Below are 18,985 nucleotides of genomic sequence, written 5' to 3'. Positions count from 1 at the left end.
CTGGTGCAACATTCAGAGGGCAACTTAGGACCACAGGAGGGCACCAGAGTCTCACAAACTGAACACTTGCAACCATGTCTTCTCACCCTCCTTCCAGCCATGCTGTGGGGAGTGCATGTGCTGCACAGAGCCAGCCCTTTGACAGGAATCAGGCTGCTCGGTGACTAGATAGAAAATGAATGGGGCCTTCCTTAAAGACCAAACTGTCCTTTCGAATGTCTTCAGAGGGACAGGCTGGAATGGCAGGGAGCCACTGCAGGCCAGCTCCTCAGCTGGCATCACTCAGCTCCACGCTGCCTTGCCTCAGCTGCGGAGCTAGCCCGGAAGAGAGGTCTTGAAAATCAGCAAATACAAAATCTTTTAAAGTCCCAATTCACAGGCAGTACATGGGCATGGGGGGAAATGGCAGCTCAGATACATTTTAAAGGGCCAGAGTCACACTAGGGATGAATATGGCCCGAAACTTTTCCAGACAGTCTCTCTTCACCTACTTGCCAAGGCCTGAGTTCAGGCTCTGAGGCTTCTCTGTGTTCTGTGGTCTAGTCTGATAGCGTCCAGTGCATGGTGGGCCATGCTGCTCCAGCTGCCAGTGGCATCAGCAGCTCTAAGGCGAGACGCCTGAGGACAGAGATTTTAGATCTTGAAAGAGAAAAGTGCTTTTGGCTGACTGTTAAAAGGTGTTCCCACCAGGGGCAGTAGAAGCTTCCTAACAGTGGGGGGCCCATCGGCACCCAAAACCGTGGCCCCACCGCCTCACACTGCCCCTCTCCGAGGCCCTGCCCCCACACCACGCCTTCCTCCTGAGGCTCTGCCCTAGCATTGCCCCTTCCCCCGAGACCCTGCCCCATGCCACCTCTCCCCCCCCCCAAGACCTCTCCCCTTCCTCCCGTTGCTCACCCTTACTGCCATGGCCCCCTCCCCGCCCCTTCCAGCACCCCTGGTTCCCACCTAAGATTTCAGTCTCTCTCTTGTCTCAGCGATTTGGGATCTCAAGCACACCAGGCTTTTTGTTTGGCATGTGGAATAGTTTATTTTATTATTAATCATTTCAAAAATGTGAAGAGCAGGTCAAATACTTGATGATAGCCCCGTGTCTGCTATGGGACTGATTCACTGTGTGATGAAGTACAAGGGATGGAGTTAAGGTATTTCCTGACTTCCAGAGGTTAATTATTCATTCTGATGAAGTTCTTTATATTTAAAGTGTATATTAGGCCTGAATTCATCCCAGTAAAATTTGCTGTACGTAGTCATTTGAAATGTGAAACGCATTCACTGCAGCTGTGTTTGTGCCCCTTCTTGTGTTTGACCTCCCCAGATAAGCTAGCGAACAAACTGACTGGCAGGAATGTTGAAGGGAACAGGGAATTTTAAGACTATTGGAAAGTGCTTGTGCCTTAAACCTGAGCCGAAGAGCTGTGCTCATCCAATCAGGGAACACAAACGTACCGTGTGTAATCTCTCTAGAGTCAGCACAGCTTGAAGGTTGAACAAACTGGGCACAGGCTGAGCAGGAATGATTTGCTTTAATTGTTCAGCAAATGACTTTGCATAGCAAATACATTGGAATCAATTGTAAGCTACTTGTGGGCAGCTGGTAAACAGAAAGAGGCAAAATGAGTGAAATGAATTATTTGTTAAACTCAAGTGTGTGTGAGATTGAGAGAGACTATCTATCTGGGAAATTCCTCTCTAGATCGCTGGATGACTGGAGCCCCACTGTTTATATGGAAGCGAGCTAGGATTCTTCAGTACAGAAATGATGGCCTTTACAGTCCCAGAAAATAAGAGATGGCAGCCAGCATCATGGGGCTGTTGGTTCAGAGTGTTCTTATCCGCCTAATATTGGAAGAAGATTGAATAGTGCCGGATGGTTTTGTATTTGTTTATAGCGTGGTCTTCCCCCAAGCTATCTTTAATAAGGAACGTGTCCATGTATGTAGGTACCAAGCTGCCGTATTTCCACCTGTTCAGGAGGATCTAGCAAACCAGAAAGCTAGATGTGAAGCATATTCTATGTAATGGTTTAACCTGTACATCTCTTTGCCTGGCACACTATGGGTACGTCTACACGGGAGGTGTGATTTCCAGCTCATAGAGCTAGCATGCTAAAAACAGAAGTGTAGCCGCAGCAACATGAGCAGCTGGATGGGTTAGTCACCCCAAGTATGATCCTGTCTGAAACCCGAGGCACAGACTTGGGTGGTTGTCCCATCCCACCCTTTACGTTGCTGCAGTGATATTTCTATTTTTAGCACGCTAGCTTGGTCAGAGCCAGAGCGGATATGTCTACTCGAGCTGGAAATGATACCTCCAGCTCCAGTGTAGACATATCCGAAGGGACAACCTTATCTTCAGGGATTTCCGAGTTCCCCAGCAAACAGGCAATTCCACTACCTCCGCTGGAAGGCTGTTCCAGAGTTAACTACATTATAATTAGAAAGTTTTTCCTAATCGCTAAACTAAATCTCCCTTGCTGCGGATTAATCTCATTGCTTCTTGTCCTCCCTTCAGAGAAAATGGAGAACAGTTGATCACCATCTTCTTTATAATGGCCCTTAGCATATTTGAAGATTGTTATCAGGTCCCCCCTCTGTCTTCTCTTCTCAAGACTAAACGTGCCCAGTTTTTTTGCCTTTCCTCATCAGTCAGGTTTTCTAAACCTTTTATCATTTTTGTTGCTCTCCTCTTGACTCTCTCCAGTTTGTCCTCATCTTTCCTAGTGTGAGACACCCAGAATTGGACACAGCTGAGCCCTCCCCAGTGCCGAGTAGAGTGGGACAATTACCTCCCGTGGCTTCCATACAACACTGCTGTTAATACAACCTAGAATGATATTCACTTTTTTTGCAACTGCATCCCATTGTTGACTCATATTCAATTTGTGATCCACTATTACCCCCAGTCCTCTTCAGCAGTACTATCACCTACCCAGTTATTCCCCAGTTTGCAGTTGTGCATTTGATATTTCCTTCCTAAGTGAAGTACTTTGCACTCGTCTTTATTGAATTTCATCTTGGTGAATTCAGACCAATTCTCAAATTTGGCAAGGTCATTTTGAATTCTAGTCCTATCCCCCAAAATGCTGGCAGCCCCTCCCAGCTCCGCAAATTGTATAAACATAGTCTCCGCTCCATTATCCGAGTCATTAATGAAAATATGGTCTAGTACCGGATACAGGACTGACCCCTGTGGGACCCTGCTAGAGACACCCTCCCAGTTTGCTAATGGGAAGAAGTCGGGGGAGGGGGACTTTGTTTGTCAGTGTTTGACTCTAGGGAACTTTTACGAGCAATGGAGAGAAATGGGTAAAGCTACCCAAATGACTCGCTATTGTCCTTAAACACACAGTGGAAAAGCACAAGCAGATCAGCCGCCTTCTCCAGAATGGACCTTGAACAGTCCCTGGTGTCAGCGAATTGCTGCCCCATCTACCCCGGACCCCCATGGTGCCTCTCCCTAACTCCCGCTGTGCTTTGCCTGCAGAATGTGAAGGACGACGGGCAGCATGCCTGGAGACTGAAGCACTTCAAGAAACCTGCCTACTGCAACTTCTGTCGCACCATGCTGTTGGGGGTCCGGAAACAGGGCTTGTGCTGCTCCTGTGAGTCCCGCTCTCCTAGCCCTCTGTGCCCCATGTATGGCCTGTCGCACTGCAGCACATTGACCAGCGTTCAACCCCTGCCCTTGATTTGCAGCACAGCCCTTGTCCATTTCTTTCAGGATGCTTTGGATGCCACAAGCATCCGAGGAAAGCAAGCCTATTGCAGGAGTGGGAGGGTGAGGTTCTGTGGCCTGCGATGTGCAGGAGGCCAAACTAAATCACTATAGTCCCTTTTGGTCTTAAAGTCTATGAGTCTATAACCCTGGCCTCAGATAACGGGGCTGTGGATGGAACCCCAGCCCTGGATAACAGGGCTGCAGCCGGAACCCCAGCTCCGGATAACGGGGCTCTGGCCCTTTCTTGCTTTCCTATCCTTAACAACAAAAGCTTCATTTGGGTAACTTGACATGTTTGACTGCAGTCTCCAAAGGCTGGGAAATTCAGAGATTAGTCTGAACCTCGATCCCTAACTCACCCGGCTTTGCCCAAGGAATGTAAAACCTTTCCCTAGTCCAGGTCCTTCTCCCCTGCCTGGAGTGAGAGCTGAGAATGGAGTGTCAACATTAACACTCAGCCAGGCAAACAACCCCTCCTTCCCAGTAAGGCACCCCTCTTCCCAAGGTCCAGGGCCTAGATAACCGCTACACTGGGGTCCTGTTCTCCTCGCAGCTGCTGAGTTCCGCTGGGTCCTCCAAAGTGCTCATGGTCAGGCTCGATACCCCAGCTCCCTAGACAGTTATATGGTGTCCATCGCTCATCTCTGCCAGCAGGGGGCGCTGCTCTCCCCTCCCTGCAGCATCTTCCTCCAGGCTTCCTGCTCTCCTGTTAATTCGATGGTAGAGGCTTGAGCCTGCAACTGCAGAGCAGTGCCTGGGAGGCAGTGAGTGCCTAGCTCCCCCTGGAGGTCAGTGGAGTTTGAAGGTGCTCAGTCTTTCCCAGCATGTGTTGCTGGAAACCTGCAGGCTCTGGCCCATTCTGTTTCATAAGCTAGCAGGCAGCCCACCCCTTCACATGGCAGCGAGGTGGTGGGTAGCTCCCACTACTTTCCTCCCTGCTCTGACTCTGGCTCTGGCCAGCGCAGCGCATCACCTGGATGCATGGGAGCTCTGGCTCTTGTATGTATCCTGGGGCGGCTCTGAAGTGTATGCAGCGTGCATGTACCGAGGGGTCACAGCTACTTCTTTTCCCCTTTCTGCTGCAGTTTGTAAATATACCGTCCATGAACGGTGTGTGTCCAAAGAGATTGCCTCGTGCATCAGCACATATGTGAAATCCAAGAGGAACACCAATGTGAGTAGCATGTGTGTGCACGACTGCTGACTGGTTTCCCTTCCAGCTCTGCTAATGCCCATGCAGGATGTGCTGTTATTGGAGACAGCCATGGGATTTCCCTGTGAGAGTGGCTGGCAGCTCAACTGTGTACCTGCGCTCAGCAGGGGAGATGAGTGAAGCTTTAGAAGCCCCGCTCTACCTTAGCTGGGGGGTTAGCAGACTACTGGCCAATGGACTCACCTGAGATCCAGCTGGGAGTGGACCAAAGCTCCACCAGAATGGATACTGGGGACAATGAGGATGGGGCCAGTTCCCCCCCACATAACCACCCCTTCCCATTAACCTGCAGATCACTTAGGTTCCCATGGTTTGCTCTACGTGCCAGGCTCCCCAAAGCTATAATAGCGCTGGCTCTCCCAAGGAGGGGGAGCAGCAGAGGATGGGGCTGGCAGCCTTCCCCGTGGCTGGCTGGCCATACAGGGACAGCCTACATCCAGTTACCCCCGCAGAACAGGGCAAAGAGAGATGTCAGAGAACTTCGCAGAGCAGCTCTTTTTAACAGGACAGCGCCAGCTGGTGCTTGGGCCTCTTTGCCATTGTCTGGTGTGCAAAGCAGGCCAGTGTCCAAGGGAACGGAGCAGTGGCAGTCCAGACCCCTGTTTATCCAGGGTCTCCTGAGAGACCTTTGACTCAACAGATTCCCTGTGTGCCCAATTCCCATTGCCCGTTACCCTCTGGGTTTCAATGCTGGCCCAGATGGCGCCATCTCTCTTTCATTTCTCGCCTGTTCTTTCAGGTCATGCAGCACACCTGGATCGAGGGGAACTCCCCAGTCAAGTGTGACCGGTGCCACAAAAGCATCAAGTGCTACCAGGGTATTACCGGGCTACACTGTGCATGGTGTCAAATCACAGTGAGTACGTGGAGGGGACGCTGTGCAGGGATGTCAGGGAGACTGAATGGCCCCAGGGGGGTAGGATACACAAAACCATTTGCTCCTAGGTTACCAGCCCATGTCAGGAGTGTTCAAAAGCCCATTACCGCCTGGCAAGTAGAAGGAGAGCTGCTGGCCTGTGTGAAATGAGCTGGTGCCCACCCCGTTCCTTGTGAGCCCTCCTATGAATTGCTGTCACCGTGAGTGCTGAGGGTCTCCACTGAGAAGCCAGCGGCTGGCTCGGTGTGAAAAATGAATGACCTACCTGTGACCCCACTATATCTGGGTCCAGGTCTGCCAGCAGGGGCTGCAGGGGAAGCTTGTGTCTTTTCAGGCTGTGACTGAGCAACTGCCGTCAGCACTGGGCTCACTCTGCAACCGAAACAGGTGGCCCAATGTACAGGCTCTGCGAGGGGGAGGAGAATGGTGCCAGCTCTCCAGGAGAACTGGGTTCCCCAAGCTCTTCTACTGCCCTGGTGACACTCACACAGGGTCTGACAAGTCCCATGGCCCGTTGTGCCAGCATGACAAATACAGGCAATGGCCTCTGCCAGTGTGAGGGAAAGGCTGTGGCAGGCCTGGAGAAGCCTCAGTTGGTTTCCCAGCCCACTTTAACCGTCTCTTCCTTCGGGTTAGAGATGAGATCTGAGAGGCGGCCCGGGGAGGGACAGTCACCCTGGCACTCCCTAGCGCAGAGCCGAGGATTTGACAGCTCAGGCATTGTGCTGCAGGAACCCACAACACGTCACTTTCCCCGCCACAGTGGCACTTAGGGGTGGAGCAGGTCACGACCCTTCCATCGGCACGATGCCCCTTGCGGCAAAATCCGTGTTCCATGGCAGAAATCCGAATGAGGCCAGGAAGGCTCTTGTTAGTTTCATGCTCCGCCTGTGGGGAAACTGACCCGAGCCAAGGAGGGCAGCTGGCAAGCGGAAAAACGCTGTCTCGGTTCTCCTGCAATGGCACGTTCCGGAGATCCCTTCCCCCAAAAATGGCACCGGACAAAATATTGTTCAAAACTGTGACGTGTAGTAGAGCAGCCCTGAGCCCTCTTCCCTTGAGATCCCGGTGAAGGGGGGGATGCGACAAGGGCAATGGGAAGAGGGTGGAAACAAGCAGGGACAGAGTCGAGGGGATTCCAGGAAGCAGGGAAGTGGGGAGAGCTAATGCAGAGAGCGATTGTCATGGGGGTAGAAAACCCCTCAGCTGAACTCTGCTCCCCCTGCTTCAGCCCATATTACAGTGCCAGGGCTCTCTGGTCTGTAGTGCTTGGGGCTTCCATGCATAATGCTGTCAGCTCAAAGGGTTGGAGAGCCAGAGCCAGGAGGCCAGCTGCCCAGAGGGGAGGCGGTCACGCTCTCACACGCCTTCCTCTCTCTTCCCAGCTTCACAACAAATGTGCCTCCCAGGTGAAGCCAGAGTGTGACGGGGGGCAGCTCAAGGACCACATCTTGCTGCCTTCTGACATCTGCCCAGTGGTTCTGGTATGTCTGTCTCTTCCGGCCCGTACGGCAATGAGGGGCACGGGCATGCACATGCCCTCTTCAATGTCCCCCCCAGAAACCTGTGGGAACTCAAAGCCACGTCTGCTTGAGTGCATGGCTCCACCCTGCAAGCCCCGCGGAGCAAGGCAATCCCAAGGCAAGGCAGCAGTCAGCCCAGCCCGATACCAGTAGACCTGCATCAGCCCAGTAGCATCGCAGCCCTGCAGCATGCTCACTCCTCTAGCAACAGACACGATGCCGCCCGCAGGGCACCCCTCAAGGAACCGCAAGGCACAACCTTAACTCTGACCACCCCTTGCTTCTTTAATTTGCAAGGTTGTGACTGCAAATATCATGAAAATGCTATCCTGCCATGCGCCGGATGGGTAAAGAGTGCACATCTCCTCACACCCACAACATGCCTGGCCTTACTGAACACAAAGAAACCTCTTCTGTCCAATTACACTGTGGCTTTCAAAGGATCGGCTCAGCTTTGCAGTGCACACCGCCCAGCAAAACCACACACACATAGATGGCGGGTGAAGCTTCCCCTCGGGGAGGCTAGCTCCCCGTCCCCCACCTCTTCCTTCCACAACACTGTCCACACTGCACCCCAAGTCCCATCCCTGCTCTACCCCAGGCCCCGCCCCCTCCCCTGCTCAGCCCCGTTTGCTGCGTGTGTCTCTCCTCTCCTTCCCTCCTCCTCCCTGTTCAGCCCCCCACCACCACCGCTGCTCAAAGTGTGCATCCCTCCTCTCTCCCTCCCCCCCACTCAGGAGGGACGTGGCGGCGGGGGGACCAAGCGGGGAGGAGAGGAGGAACCAGCGAGCGGCGGCGGCGACCTCTGGGGTGGGGGGTGGAGTGCTGGAGAGGAGCAGCCAGGCAGTGGCTGGCGGAGAACACTGAGCTTTTATATGGGCCATGTAGGTTCTGGGGTGGCTGAGGAGGCGGTATCTGCCACTCAGCTTCCAGGTTCATCGATAATCTCCCTGGGGAGTCCAAGGGACCCGGGAAGCTGAGTAGCAGATACCGCCTCCTCAGCCACATGGGAACCTGCATGGCACATAATAAATAAGCATAAACTTCCAGCAGAAGCCCACTCCCAGGAGGGAGGGGAAGGGGCAGGGCCACCACGGCCCAGGCGCTTGGCCTATTATAACCATGTACACACAAATGTCTTCCCCCACCATATAGCAGGCTGTAACTGGGCCTATGGAAGAAACCAGCAGATCACAGCTCAGGCTGTGCCATGCAGAGGCATCTCCCGTCCTTCGGTGCGTGCTCTCTGGGGATGGCACTATTGGAGTGAGGCTCAGTGGATGCTGGGGGGCAATGCTTGCAGGCTGCGGTTGTACGGGGTGTGGCTGTTGCCTTGGCGTGTGATTTCCAGGTCTTTGAGTGACTGTGACTCGGCTCTCAGTCAGGGTGTTTGGGCCTGTGCCTACGCTATGGCCACTGTCATGGAAACTGCAGGGCCGTCAGCCCCTCCTGCCCCCATGGGGACTTGTTTCTGCCAGACCGATCTTGGAAGCTGGAGTCTGACAAACAAATGCCCCTTCTTAGCCCCGCTCTTCGTTCGTGTGTTAGATTCTGTGCATCTTTTTCCTTCTAAAAGGACAGGCAGTCCCACCCCAGGAAATCAGACAGCGATTCCCCTGCCAGCACCTGTCCAGACGACACCGCCCAGACCAAATTCAATACCACCACACTGGACGGGCACGGCCTGCAGGTAGGTGGCTCTGAGCTGCCTCGGTCTCCAGGAGGCTCAGATGCTGGCCTGGGAGTGAGAAACCCTGGGGCAGGGTGCTGAAGTCTCAGGCCCAGGCCAGCAGGGGATGAGGGTCTGACAGGGAGCTAGACTATTCATGCACTCTGGTGGCTGGCTGGGGTCACGTTCCCCCTGCTGGCCAGCTCTGCTTGTGTCTACTGACTTCCGGGTATTGGAATGAACTCTGGGACAGTCTGTCCTGGCGTGTCAATGACCCTACGATCCTTTCCCCACAATGGCCTTTATTTCTCCCTTGTGTAGCCTGTTGTTTCAGAAACACCAGTGAACGATCAGTTTATGGTGCTAGTATCATCTCACTGTTTCCCTGTGCTCCCCGTCCGTCTCTTGCATCCATCTGTAATATAGACTGCAGGCAGGGACCGTCTCTTTGTTCTGTGTTTGGACAGCACCTGGTGCAATGGGCCTGGGGCCTGTATCATGACACACATAGTTAATGATGAAAATATCGGCAGGCAGAGCTGAGCAGCCACATGGCTCTGCCCTGTCGTGTCCCCCATTATCCGCGGGCAGTTCCCCACTGGGTGTGGAGCCTGCGCTCAGTGTCCCTCGTTGGTGCCTTCCTCCGTGCGGGGTTCTCTCCTCCCTTACTGAGAGCATGGACCATCCCGTCTTGCAGCAGGGCCTCGTGACTCGAGCTCATCCGAGGCTCCACCCATTCCTCCTTCCCCCCCCACCCCCTCCTTGGATGGGTGGTTTTCATACATGTCTCACGGGCGGGCCGTGTTCTGCTCTTTGCATTTCAGATCACCCCCAGGCCCGGGACCCACCCTCTGCTGGTGTTCGTGAATCCCAAGAGTGGAGGGAGACAAGGAGAAAGGTATGTTCTCTGCTCCCTGGAGGCACTGGCTGAGCATTTGCTCCCTCCCCAGTCAGGCCTATGGATCTGGAGAGCTTGGGGGCAGGTAGCGATGAGGGAAGCTGCTTGGGACAGCGGCAATCTGCACAGGTGCCCCTGGGGCAGACTGGGGGCCCTGTTACTAACCATGCCAGTCCTTCCGCGATATGGATGAGCTGGAGCTAGTCCGGGCTGTCCTTCACCTGCCAGCCACGGGATGTTTGGGTGAAAGTCGCTGTACAGTGGGGAGTGCTCGGGGTGCCCGGCTCCCTGGGGCACTGAGCTATTGCTGCTGACTTTTCTTCCTCTCTGTGTGTTGCTAGGAGCCCCACATAATGAGCAAAGATGGAGAGTAAGCAACAGCAGCCCCTCCTGGTGCCAGGCTCTGGCCGGGGTTTCTGCAATGGGATCTGCCCCGTGCCAGCCTTGTCCTGTGGGTGGATTCCCTGTCCGCATCCTCTAGGCCAGACGGCCCATTTGCATGGCTCTCCTTTGTTTCCAGGGATAGTTTCCTTCTGTTTCCGTCTCTCACTCGCCCTCTATTTCCACAGAGTCCTTCGGAAATTCCACTATCTGCTCAACCCCAGACAAGTGTACAACCTGGACCGAGGGGGACCGACTCCTGGGTATGGAGATGATAGACAACCCACGTCCCCACACCCCATCCTTGCCTCTCCCTGCCTCTGTCATCCTCTCCCACCCCCCTGCCAGCAATAAGCCATCCCCTGTGATCACCTGACTCTCCCTCCTTGTGCTTCCACTTTCCAGGTTGAATTTTTTCCGTGACACCCCAGACTTTCGTGTCCTGGCATGCGGCGGGGATGGGACTGTTGGCTGGATCCTGGACTGCATAGGTAACTCGGGATCACAGGTGCACTGTGTATGTGCCCAAGAGACCTGAGCTAAGGAGCTCTGTAAGCTGCTGCACCATGGAGCAGCCGCGCTTGTAACCTGGATAAGACGCTGTGATGGAGCTCGCTGGTCTGACTCCCTGTGGTGGGATCAGACCTGCACGTTCCCAGAAAATAGGCTAAGGGGCAGCAGGTCCCCATTCTGCCCTAGCTCTCTTCTCTCCTGCCTGACTTGGTGCTGGTTTCCTGCTGCCTCCAAGCCTTCCCCAGTGCTGGGAAAGTGCCTGCCTCCTGCTGTCTGGTTTATCTTCCACTGCAGCCCTGCTCACTGCCAACCCTCTGGCTTTGTCTGTCCCTGTCATGTTCTGCAGCCTCCCCTCTGCTCCTCTCTGCTCCCATGGCTCTTTGGGTCGAACCCCTCTCCACACACTGCCCCGTGGCCCGCCCGCCACACCGGGGCACATGGCTTCTCCCTGATGTGCGGAGCTCTCTTCTGAAGACACCTCTCTGAGCTGCTATTGCTGCCACATGTTAGGAGGCGCCTACCAATGGCATCTTCTGGCAGCTCCTGGCAAGCAGGCTGAGCTATCGGACACTGGCTCCTGCCTGCAAGCTGCCCTCTTGTGGATGGAATCGCCAGGGGTAGAGGACACCTGCTTGCTACCCGGGTATGCTCATGCTTCCACATGCATTTGCCCCATTCCCACGCTGGCACAGGCTCTCCCTGGAATCTGCAGTGCCACAAAGAAGCAGAATCACTCTGTTTTTTCCCCAGAAAGGATGAGTCTGGTTTTCAGCTCTTTGCACTTTCCCAGGAGCCCCTGCATTGTACAGAGACTTAGCCGAGAGGCCGCTGGCTTGTGTCTGTGCTAACAGCCTTCTCTCTTTGCATTGCAGACAAGGCGAACTTGCTGAAGCACCCCCCTGTGGCTGTCCTGCCACTGGGAACGGGCAACGACCTGGCCAGGTGTCTGCGCTGGGGAGGAGGTGAGGCTTCTTGACTTGGCCAGCTGGCCCACTCCACCCCGAGCACCACAGAACACACTTCCAAGCTGCCTTTGTAGGCACATGCTGTACATCTGGGGGGCCAACTGTCCCTTCTTGGGATGTGTGGACACATGACGCAAACTCACCGCCATGCTTGCCGTCCAGGTGCACGAGGACTTGCTGTTAATGCTAGTGAACATAGCAAATTCAGTTGCATCAGGCTGAAAATGTACCCTGGTGAGTCACCCCTCTGCTTTCCTAGACACACAGCTGATCTGCTGGAGCGGCCCAGGCAAAAGATTCAAATTCTTACGGGGTGTGAGGGGCTTCTCCTCCATCTACCCTTGGGGGAGGGTGTGGCCTAGTGGATAGAGCACTGGGCTGGAACCCTTGGGTTCTATTCCTGGCTTTGCTGCAGGGTGACCTGATGCAGGCCACTTAATGCTCTGTGCCTCTGTTTCTCCATCTGCACTGCCCTCCTTTGTAAAGCGCTTTGAGATCTACCTCATAGAAGAGCTAGGAATTGTCATTTTGCAGTACGTCACCTCTCTAACTGGGATGGGGGAGCTCCTTGGGACCTTATCTTATTCTCCTCTCATGCGTACCACGTACACCAGAGCTGCTATTTCTATAAATAGGGAATAATAACAAGGAGTTCTCTCCGTCACCACTGCAAGAGTCACGTTTCATGGCACAGTTTTGGTTCCAATCCCCCCCATCATCCCCCTGAAATAGCCTGAGAATTGGCTTTCTGTAGGTATGTAGGGGTGGTTTATCAGATGCTTCATCAGAATGCCAGCAAAGGAGAAATGAAACCCCAGCTGAGGCCCCGATCCTGTAACATGCTCCCGGCCAGCAGACCCCAGCACCCTCACAGAGCATCGCCTGGGCATGGGAGTCCACGTCCATGGAGCAAGCTACAGGGTCCCGGTTAGAATGGCAATCTCTTACAGCAACGGTGCCTTCGTCCGGCGCCTCACTCCATGTAGCTAGCCTGCTGTTGCACTCAAGTGCAGTCGGTGGTTTCTGAACAGACACAGTCCCTGCTCTGAAGAGGCTGTGCTCTGGGGCCTTGTCTACACAGGAGAGCTGCGCCAGATTAACTTGCATCGGTTTCAAAACTGCTGTAGTTAAACAGGTGCAAAGCCCTGGGTGGGTGCGCTAATTTCAGCGTAGCTTAGCTGGTAAGGAGCTGACTTCAGCTGCATAGATATAAACAGAAATCAGAGCGTCTACATGGTGGGCTGCAATGGCTCCATAACCCACCTTTAGTTAAACCAGCACAAGTCTGTGCACAGAGCAGGCCTGAGAAGACAAGCCAGCCCAGGGGATGGGGGAGCGAGGCACACATACAAGTACAGCAACCGGCTGCGTGTGTGAGAGAGCGTGACAGGCCCTTGTCACGTGGGCTCCATTTTTGTGGGTTATTAAGTGATACATCTGCATTGGCCTCTCTACCTGATTGTTTGCAAAGCTAACCTGTCTGCATTTGCGTCTCCACCGAGCTGTTAGTGGCAACTGTGTTCTTGTCATTTAGCTCCCCGGTCCTTCTGAGCAGGGAGAGCAGAGTATAGAGGAGAGACCGTTCAGACTCTGACAACCCAGATCTTCCTTCTCCAACTTCCAGTTCTTCTGGGCTTGTGTTAGACCCTGGCCGGGGAGTTAGGCAGTCCAGGTTCGATTCCCAGCTCCATCCCTGGGTGACATCAGGCGAGTCACTCTGGGCCTCAGTCCCTCCCATCTGTACAGCGGGGGGACAATTCTTTTCTCCCCCCTTGGTCTTGCCAGCTTGGGCTGTGATCTCTTTGGGGCTGGGACGGCCTCTTGCTGAATGTACATACAGCACCTAGCGCACTGAGCCTGTCTCTCCCCACCACCCCCAACCCCTGACAGCACATCACGTTAGGTGCTGCTCTAATCCAGTCTGTGATTAATGCCGTCACTCTGTGGGATTGGAAAGGCTCTGACTGGAAAGACAGATTTTTCTTAGGCTTCTAGTCTTCCAAATCCCAGAGTGGCCTGGCTTGCTAGTGAGCGGCATGGACTCGGGGCCGGGCCCAGCCTCTGAATGGAGCTGGAAGGGAAGGGCTTCCTCCGGCTTCCAGAGGAAATCATGCCGCCTCTCCCTTCCCTCCCCTCCTCCTGTCCTGGGCGTTCCAGGCTCTTTTCTGGCTCTTCTCTGCCTCCCATCCAGTCCCCTCTGGACTCCCCCGATCCAGTGCCTTGCTGGGTGGCTCGCTGCTCTCTCTGCCTGGGATCACAGGGCGCCCATGAGCACTGGACTGAGCCTCCGGGGGGCGAGGCCTGGGGTGTCGCACCGAAATCCCCCACGAAGCTGAATGATTTTCCTGCCTGGCAGCACTGCAGCAGACACTGAGCCCTTCCCACACTGGAGCGCCAGGAAAACAGCAAATGCCCTGCCAGGAAATGAAGCCCTGTGGAGCGTGCGATGCGCTGGATGGCCCAGTTTGGGTTCAGCCCTAACCGAAGTCAGCTGTCCCTCACCTCTCCAGGAGCACCCTGATCTAGTACAGCAGGGTGTTTACACTCCGTTTTGGCTCTGAACTTCCCCACGCCCTGGGCCAGGCCACCTCTCCCTGACCAGGCCAGCTTGCCACTGCACAAGTTGGGGTTTCCACCACCACTTCATCTGCCCTTTGCTCCCTCCCCCTTGGGTTCCCATGTGTGTGCATCTGAGCCAGGGGATCCTGTGGCCACCAGCCTCTCCTGATCACCGTGCACGATGGAGTGGGAAAGTCACTTAACAAGGGCTATTCACACCCCCACAGAAAACAACTCCAGCTCCCGATTCCTGCAGCTTTCGAAACCACTGACCCCAGCCCACGTATCCCCACGGGGTCGGCCAGTAAGCACTGCACAGGAGAGATCCTTGTGGGTCGGGCTCAGAGCTCGAGGAGCAGCCGCCCATCACCGTCGCCCTTCGTGGTTAGTGTCTGCATGCAGCCCCTGCCGGAAGAGAGGCAGCATGGATTCAAACACTGACCTGGCTCTAACTCAGCCCCTCCTGCAGCCCATCACCCAGCTAGCTTGGTCCCTGGCATGTGGCAGAGAAGCAGGTGATGGGAGCTAAACCTGAGCAAGACAGAGGTGACCCTGGCAGAAAGGGGGAGAGGTGTGAAGAGCAGGTCACCCCACAGCGGCTCCTGATCTCAAGGGAGTCTGCGCTCCCGTAGTCTCCTCGGTCCAGAGCCGGGAGTTGGTCAGTATCCCTCACGGCTTCTGGACATGCAGATAGCTCCTGCTGCCAAAATAGCCTGTCACTTGCTGCTAGCATGAAGACTGCGCCCCCGAATGCTGGGCCGTGGTCAGAGACAAGGCCCTCATGGTTCACTGCTGGATTGCTGGCTTTGGGCTGGGCTGGGAATGTGGATGTTGACATCAGCTGGGCCAGAACCCAGCAGCCATCCGGCCCCACCTCATGCTCCGCCCATGCCGCCAGCTCCCCGCAGAACAGCAGATCCACCTCGAGATCAGGGTTCCCACTGGTGTGCCACTGTCTGGCACTGGGCTGAGTTACCTCCACGAGCAGGGCTTGCTAAGGGGCCGAGAGCTCCGCCAGCAGTTACATCCACGGCAGCGCTGATCTGAGCAGCCCCCGGACACAGCCTCATGCCAGCAGAGGAGAGCTGTCTTGGCAGCTGGTCCAAGGCTATGGCACGTCCTGCCGGAGGAGGTGAGAATGATCCCCAGGCCTCCCCGCCTTCTGAGCAAAATACCAGCCTGGCAATTTGCCTTCCCACAACAACAGCAACAGGCACTAAGACCAGAGGAGAAGCAGGATGTTCACACACACAGTCCCCATCCTGTGGCCAAGGGACAGTGGGAGTCTCTCGGATACCCTGGTGATGGGCCCTGGAGAAGAGCCTCAGCAGAGAGTGGGCACGGTGGCCACCTGTGTGGGCTGCTGGCCTGGTTGTTACTCGACATGGGCTAGGAACAGCTGCATCTTGGCTCCCAGCTAGACTCGCAGCTCTCGCTCCTGCAGTTCCAGAGAGCTGGCTCTGCAACCTGGGCAGTGGATCTGGACAAGGCCCAATGGCCCATGTGAACTGCCTGTGTTCTTTGCTGTGTATAGGCAGCCCTGGGCCCAGTGAATAGGATGCTGTTCTAACAAGATGCAGAGCGGCCAACCCCAGAACCCTGGGAGTCCAGGTGGGCTCTGCCGCTTGCCCGGGGACTCCTGTGAGTGGATTTATTCCCACCTGGAGCTAATCTTTGCAAAGCCTCCTCCCACTCTGCAGCGCTCGCCTCCAGCAACTGTGATGGCACTCCATGGGGGGAGGGAGGGATGGTCCTGTTTACTCTCTTCTCAGCTCTGCACCCTGCTGGGACCCATCCAGTGCACCACGAACCCAACACGGCTCTGCCCTGGCCCCCCAGACTCGACGCACCTCTGCCCTGGCCCCCCAGACCCGACGCGGCTCCGCCCTAGCCCCCCAGATCTGACCCGGCTCTGCCTTTGCTCTCCAGACCTGACCCAGCTCTGCCCTGGCCCCCCCAGAACTGACACATCTCTGCCCTAACCCTTCAGCCTTGACCCTCCAGACCTGACCCGTCTCTGCCAGTGATCCCCCAGACCCGACCCATCTCTGCCCTGATCCCACAGGCCCGACCCTGACCCTAGTCACTGCTGAGCAGCGTGTGGTGTCTCCCTGATGGTCTAGTGGTCAGAATTTGGTGCCTTCCCCACTGAGACCTGGGTTTGATCCTTGGTCAGGGAAACATCTATGGAACTTCCAGTGACCCCACAACTTGCTGAGTCCTGCCCACTGCCAGTTACCCCACAAACTTCCCCCTTCTTGCCCTGATCCCAGGTCCTGCTGAGTCCCTCCCAGCAACCCTGTCGGTCATTGTCAGGCCCTCGCAGCCTGATCTGCCATTGCAGTGCTGGGCCCTGTTTGCTGACAACACCAGCCTTGGTCTCTGCTGCACCTTACCAGCCATGAGCAAGTCTCTGTACTACAGATGGCCACGCTTTAGCATGCCCCAGGTGCCGCCATTGACCCCTGCCAACTCAGCATGGCACTGAGCTGTGTGTCCCACCTATTGCCAGCGGAGGTGTACACTAGCGATCTGCCCCGGTTAACCCTCTCGTCACCTGACTCCAAGTGGCACTGCCATGTGCCCCGTTGGCAGTCACTGTGCTGCTCTGAGCATCTCTCTTGTGCTAACAGTGATCCAATCCTTTGTCCCTCCCAAGGTTACGAAGGGGGCAGCTTGCTGAAGGTGCTGAAGGACATTGAACACAGCATTGAGGTCATGTTGGACCGGTGGCGGATTGACGTGATCCCCACGGACAAGGAGGAGAACGGAGACCCTGTCCCGTACAGCATCATCAACAACTATTTCTCCATAGGCGTGGTAAGTAGTCCTGGGATTTCCCTTCCGGCAGGAGAACAATGAGTCTGCTCAGACCTGGCTCAGCCAGGGCGAGGCGGGATCAGTGAGGAGTGGTGTGTTGGGCTGACATACAGACACTGGCATAGCAGAGCCCTTTGGCCGTACCATGCCTTCCGTGTTGGGCACACAGCCAGTAGCTTGACGTCACTGTGTGGCCTTGTGCTGGTTTACATATGAGTCACAGCCCTTCACCCCACATCGCGACGGGCCCAGGGTGCGTGGAACGGCAGTGTGCAGCGACCTGTGGAGCATTTTCATGATGCTTTTCCAAACGTCTAGGATGCAGCCCAACGAGTCGGCCCACCAGCCTGGCTCCCAGGAGTCATCCCTCCTCACCCAGCTAGTCCCATTGAGGTCAGTCAGGAGCGGGTCCCTATTTTGCAGTGGCATTCCTCACTCAGACTGTACCCCAGGCACTTTGTAGAGCTAGCCCTGGAGCGGCGGGGCTGCTGCTGGCTCTGCAGGCCTAGGCCACGACAGCAGGGGGAGATGGGATATTCCCGGTGGGAAATCCCGCTCAGGAAGGGCCTCCTGCAGACTGACATTGCTTGACAGCGAATCAGCGGCTTTGGTCTTTGTAACAGCAGATTGGCAAAGCGATGCTGGTTGAGTTAGTGCCTGGAGTAAGTGCTAGCCAAGCTGCCGTAATAGCCTCTTCCCAAGGTGTCTCTGCCAGGGCACCTCAGTTCTGACCTAGTCCATTGCTGCTCCCCCACTGAGATCTGCTAAGATCTCTCACCCCGGGCCTGGGGAAGCCGATTTCAACCTTACGCCCTGATCTGCAGCATAACATGCTCGTTGGGGGCCACATAATTCTGATATCCGAAGTCATCAGCCCAGCAGCAGTCCCCTGCTGTGACTCTCTCTGTATCCGATCGCTGTACGACTTGTGGGGCCCCCCTGCTTTACAGACACCTACATACCCGGGGAGAGAGAGGGGGGCTTTTCAAAAGGCAACTCCAGTGGGAACAGAGTTACACCAACGCTGAGTGTTTCTGAAAATCCTCCCAGGGCCCCAAAGCGTTTACACTGTGGAGATGTGTCCTCCAAAAAAAGTGACTCCACTCTGATATAAACTATAGAGAGGCAGGCGAAAGGGAACTGCCCTATTGGTCCTATGTGTATTGTAGCAGTGTGCAAACACCCAAGGCAGTGGCCAGGCCCTGTTGCGTCAGGCATGCAGAGAGGCAGATCCTTGGCTGGTGTTAATTGTCAGTGCTTTTTTCATGCCTGTTTACCCCAGATGAGGCCCTGCATCGTGCGTGTCTTGCCTTTGGGAGCTTGTCCTCTGCACAGACAAGGCAGACAAATAGTAAAAGACAAACAAGAGCTCAGTCACAAGGCAGAAGTTGCGTTACTTGGCTCAACTCTTGGGTGTAATTCCAGTGCTGTCAGTGGAATCACACCTGCTCAAACCAGGTCAGGTTTTGGCCCATAGCTTCTATTCCTGGCTCCTCCCAAGAACCTCTCTAAACTCAGGCAAATGTCTAATCTCAAAATCTAACCTGTCAGTGCCTCAGTTTACCTCTAGGAAATGGCTCTAATGATACTTTCCAGGGGTACTGACTGAGCCTTTAGGTTTGAGAAGCTCTGTGAACTCTGATAAAAGCCACACAAAATACACCACGAAGCTCTGGGTTTGGGTAGCATCCCTGGCTGGATTAGCTGGCATTTTCCCAGGTGGACTCTCCTGGTGATATTCCCTGTTCATCTGTCTAAACCAGAGATATTCAGACCTCAGGGGAAATTAGCCATCAGAATTACCCAAAAGAGCCACAGGAGTGTGAATTCATGGTTTCATTTTCTGT

At 55.1% G+C, this 18,985-nt stretch overlaps 1 protein-coding gene across 1 annotated transcript in view; it reads left to right on the top strand.

Annotated features, from left to right (window-relative positions):
• The window catches only part of DGKG (diacylglycerol kinase gamma), a 113,997-nt gene that overhangs the window by 39,541 nt on the left and 55,471 nt on the right, over window positions 1-18,985 (top strand). The window contains exons 11-20 of the mRNA XM_026660821.2: window positions 3,487-3,604; window positions 4,806-4,894; window positions 5,673-5,789; window positions 7,196-7,294; window positions 8,910-9,023; window positions 9,827-9,900; window positions 10,470-10,544; window positions 10,687-10,772; window positions 11,667-11,756; window positions 16,978-17,138. Coding sequence (XP_026516606.1) covers window positions 3,487-3,604; window positions 4,806-4,894; window positions 5,673-5,789; window positions 7,196-7,294; window positions 8,910-9,023; window positions 9,827-9,900; window positions 10,470-10,544; window positions 10,687-10,772; window positions 11,667-11,756; window positions 16,978-17,138 — 1,023 coding nt within the window. The remainder of the gene's footprint in view (window positions 1-3,486; window positions 3,605-4,805; window positions 4,895-5,672; window positions 5,790-7,195; window positions 7,295-8,909; window positions 9,024-9,826; window positions 9,901-10,469; window positions 10,545-10,686; window positions 10,773-11,666; window positions 11,757-16,977; window positions 17,139-18,985) is intronic.

Source organism: Terrapene carolina, unplaced genomic scaffold, assembly GCF_002925995.2.
Source record: "Terrapene carolina triunguis isolate 2854851 unplaced genomic scaffold, T_m_triunguis-2.0 Scaffold837, whole genome shotgun sequence".
Classification (NCBI taxonomy): domain Eukaryota; kingdom Metazoa; phylum Chordata; order Testudines; family Emydidae; genus Terrapene; species Terrapene triunguis.
The sequence above is the reverse complement of the archived record's forward strand: the minus strand, read 5'-3'. Positions and strand labels throughout refer to the sequence as shown.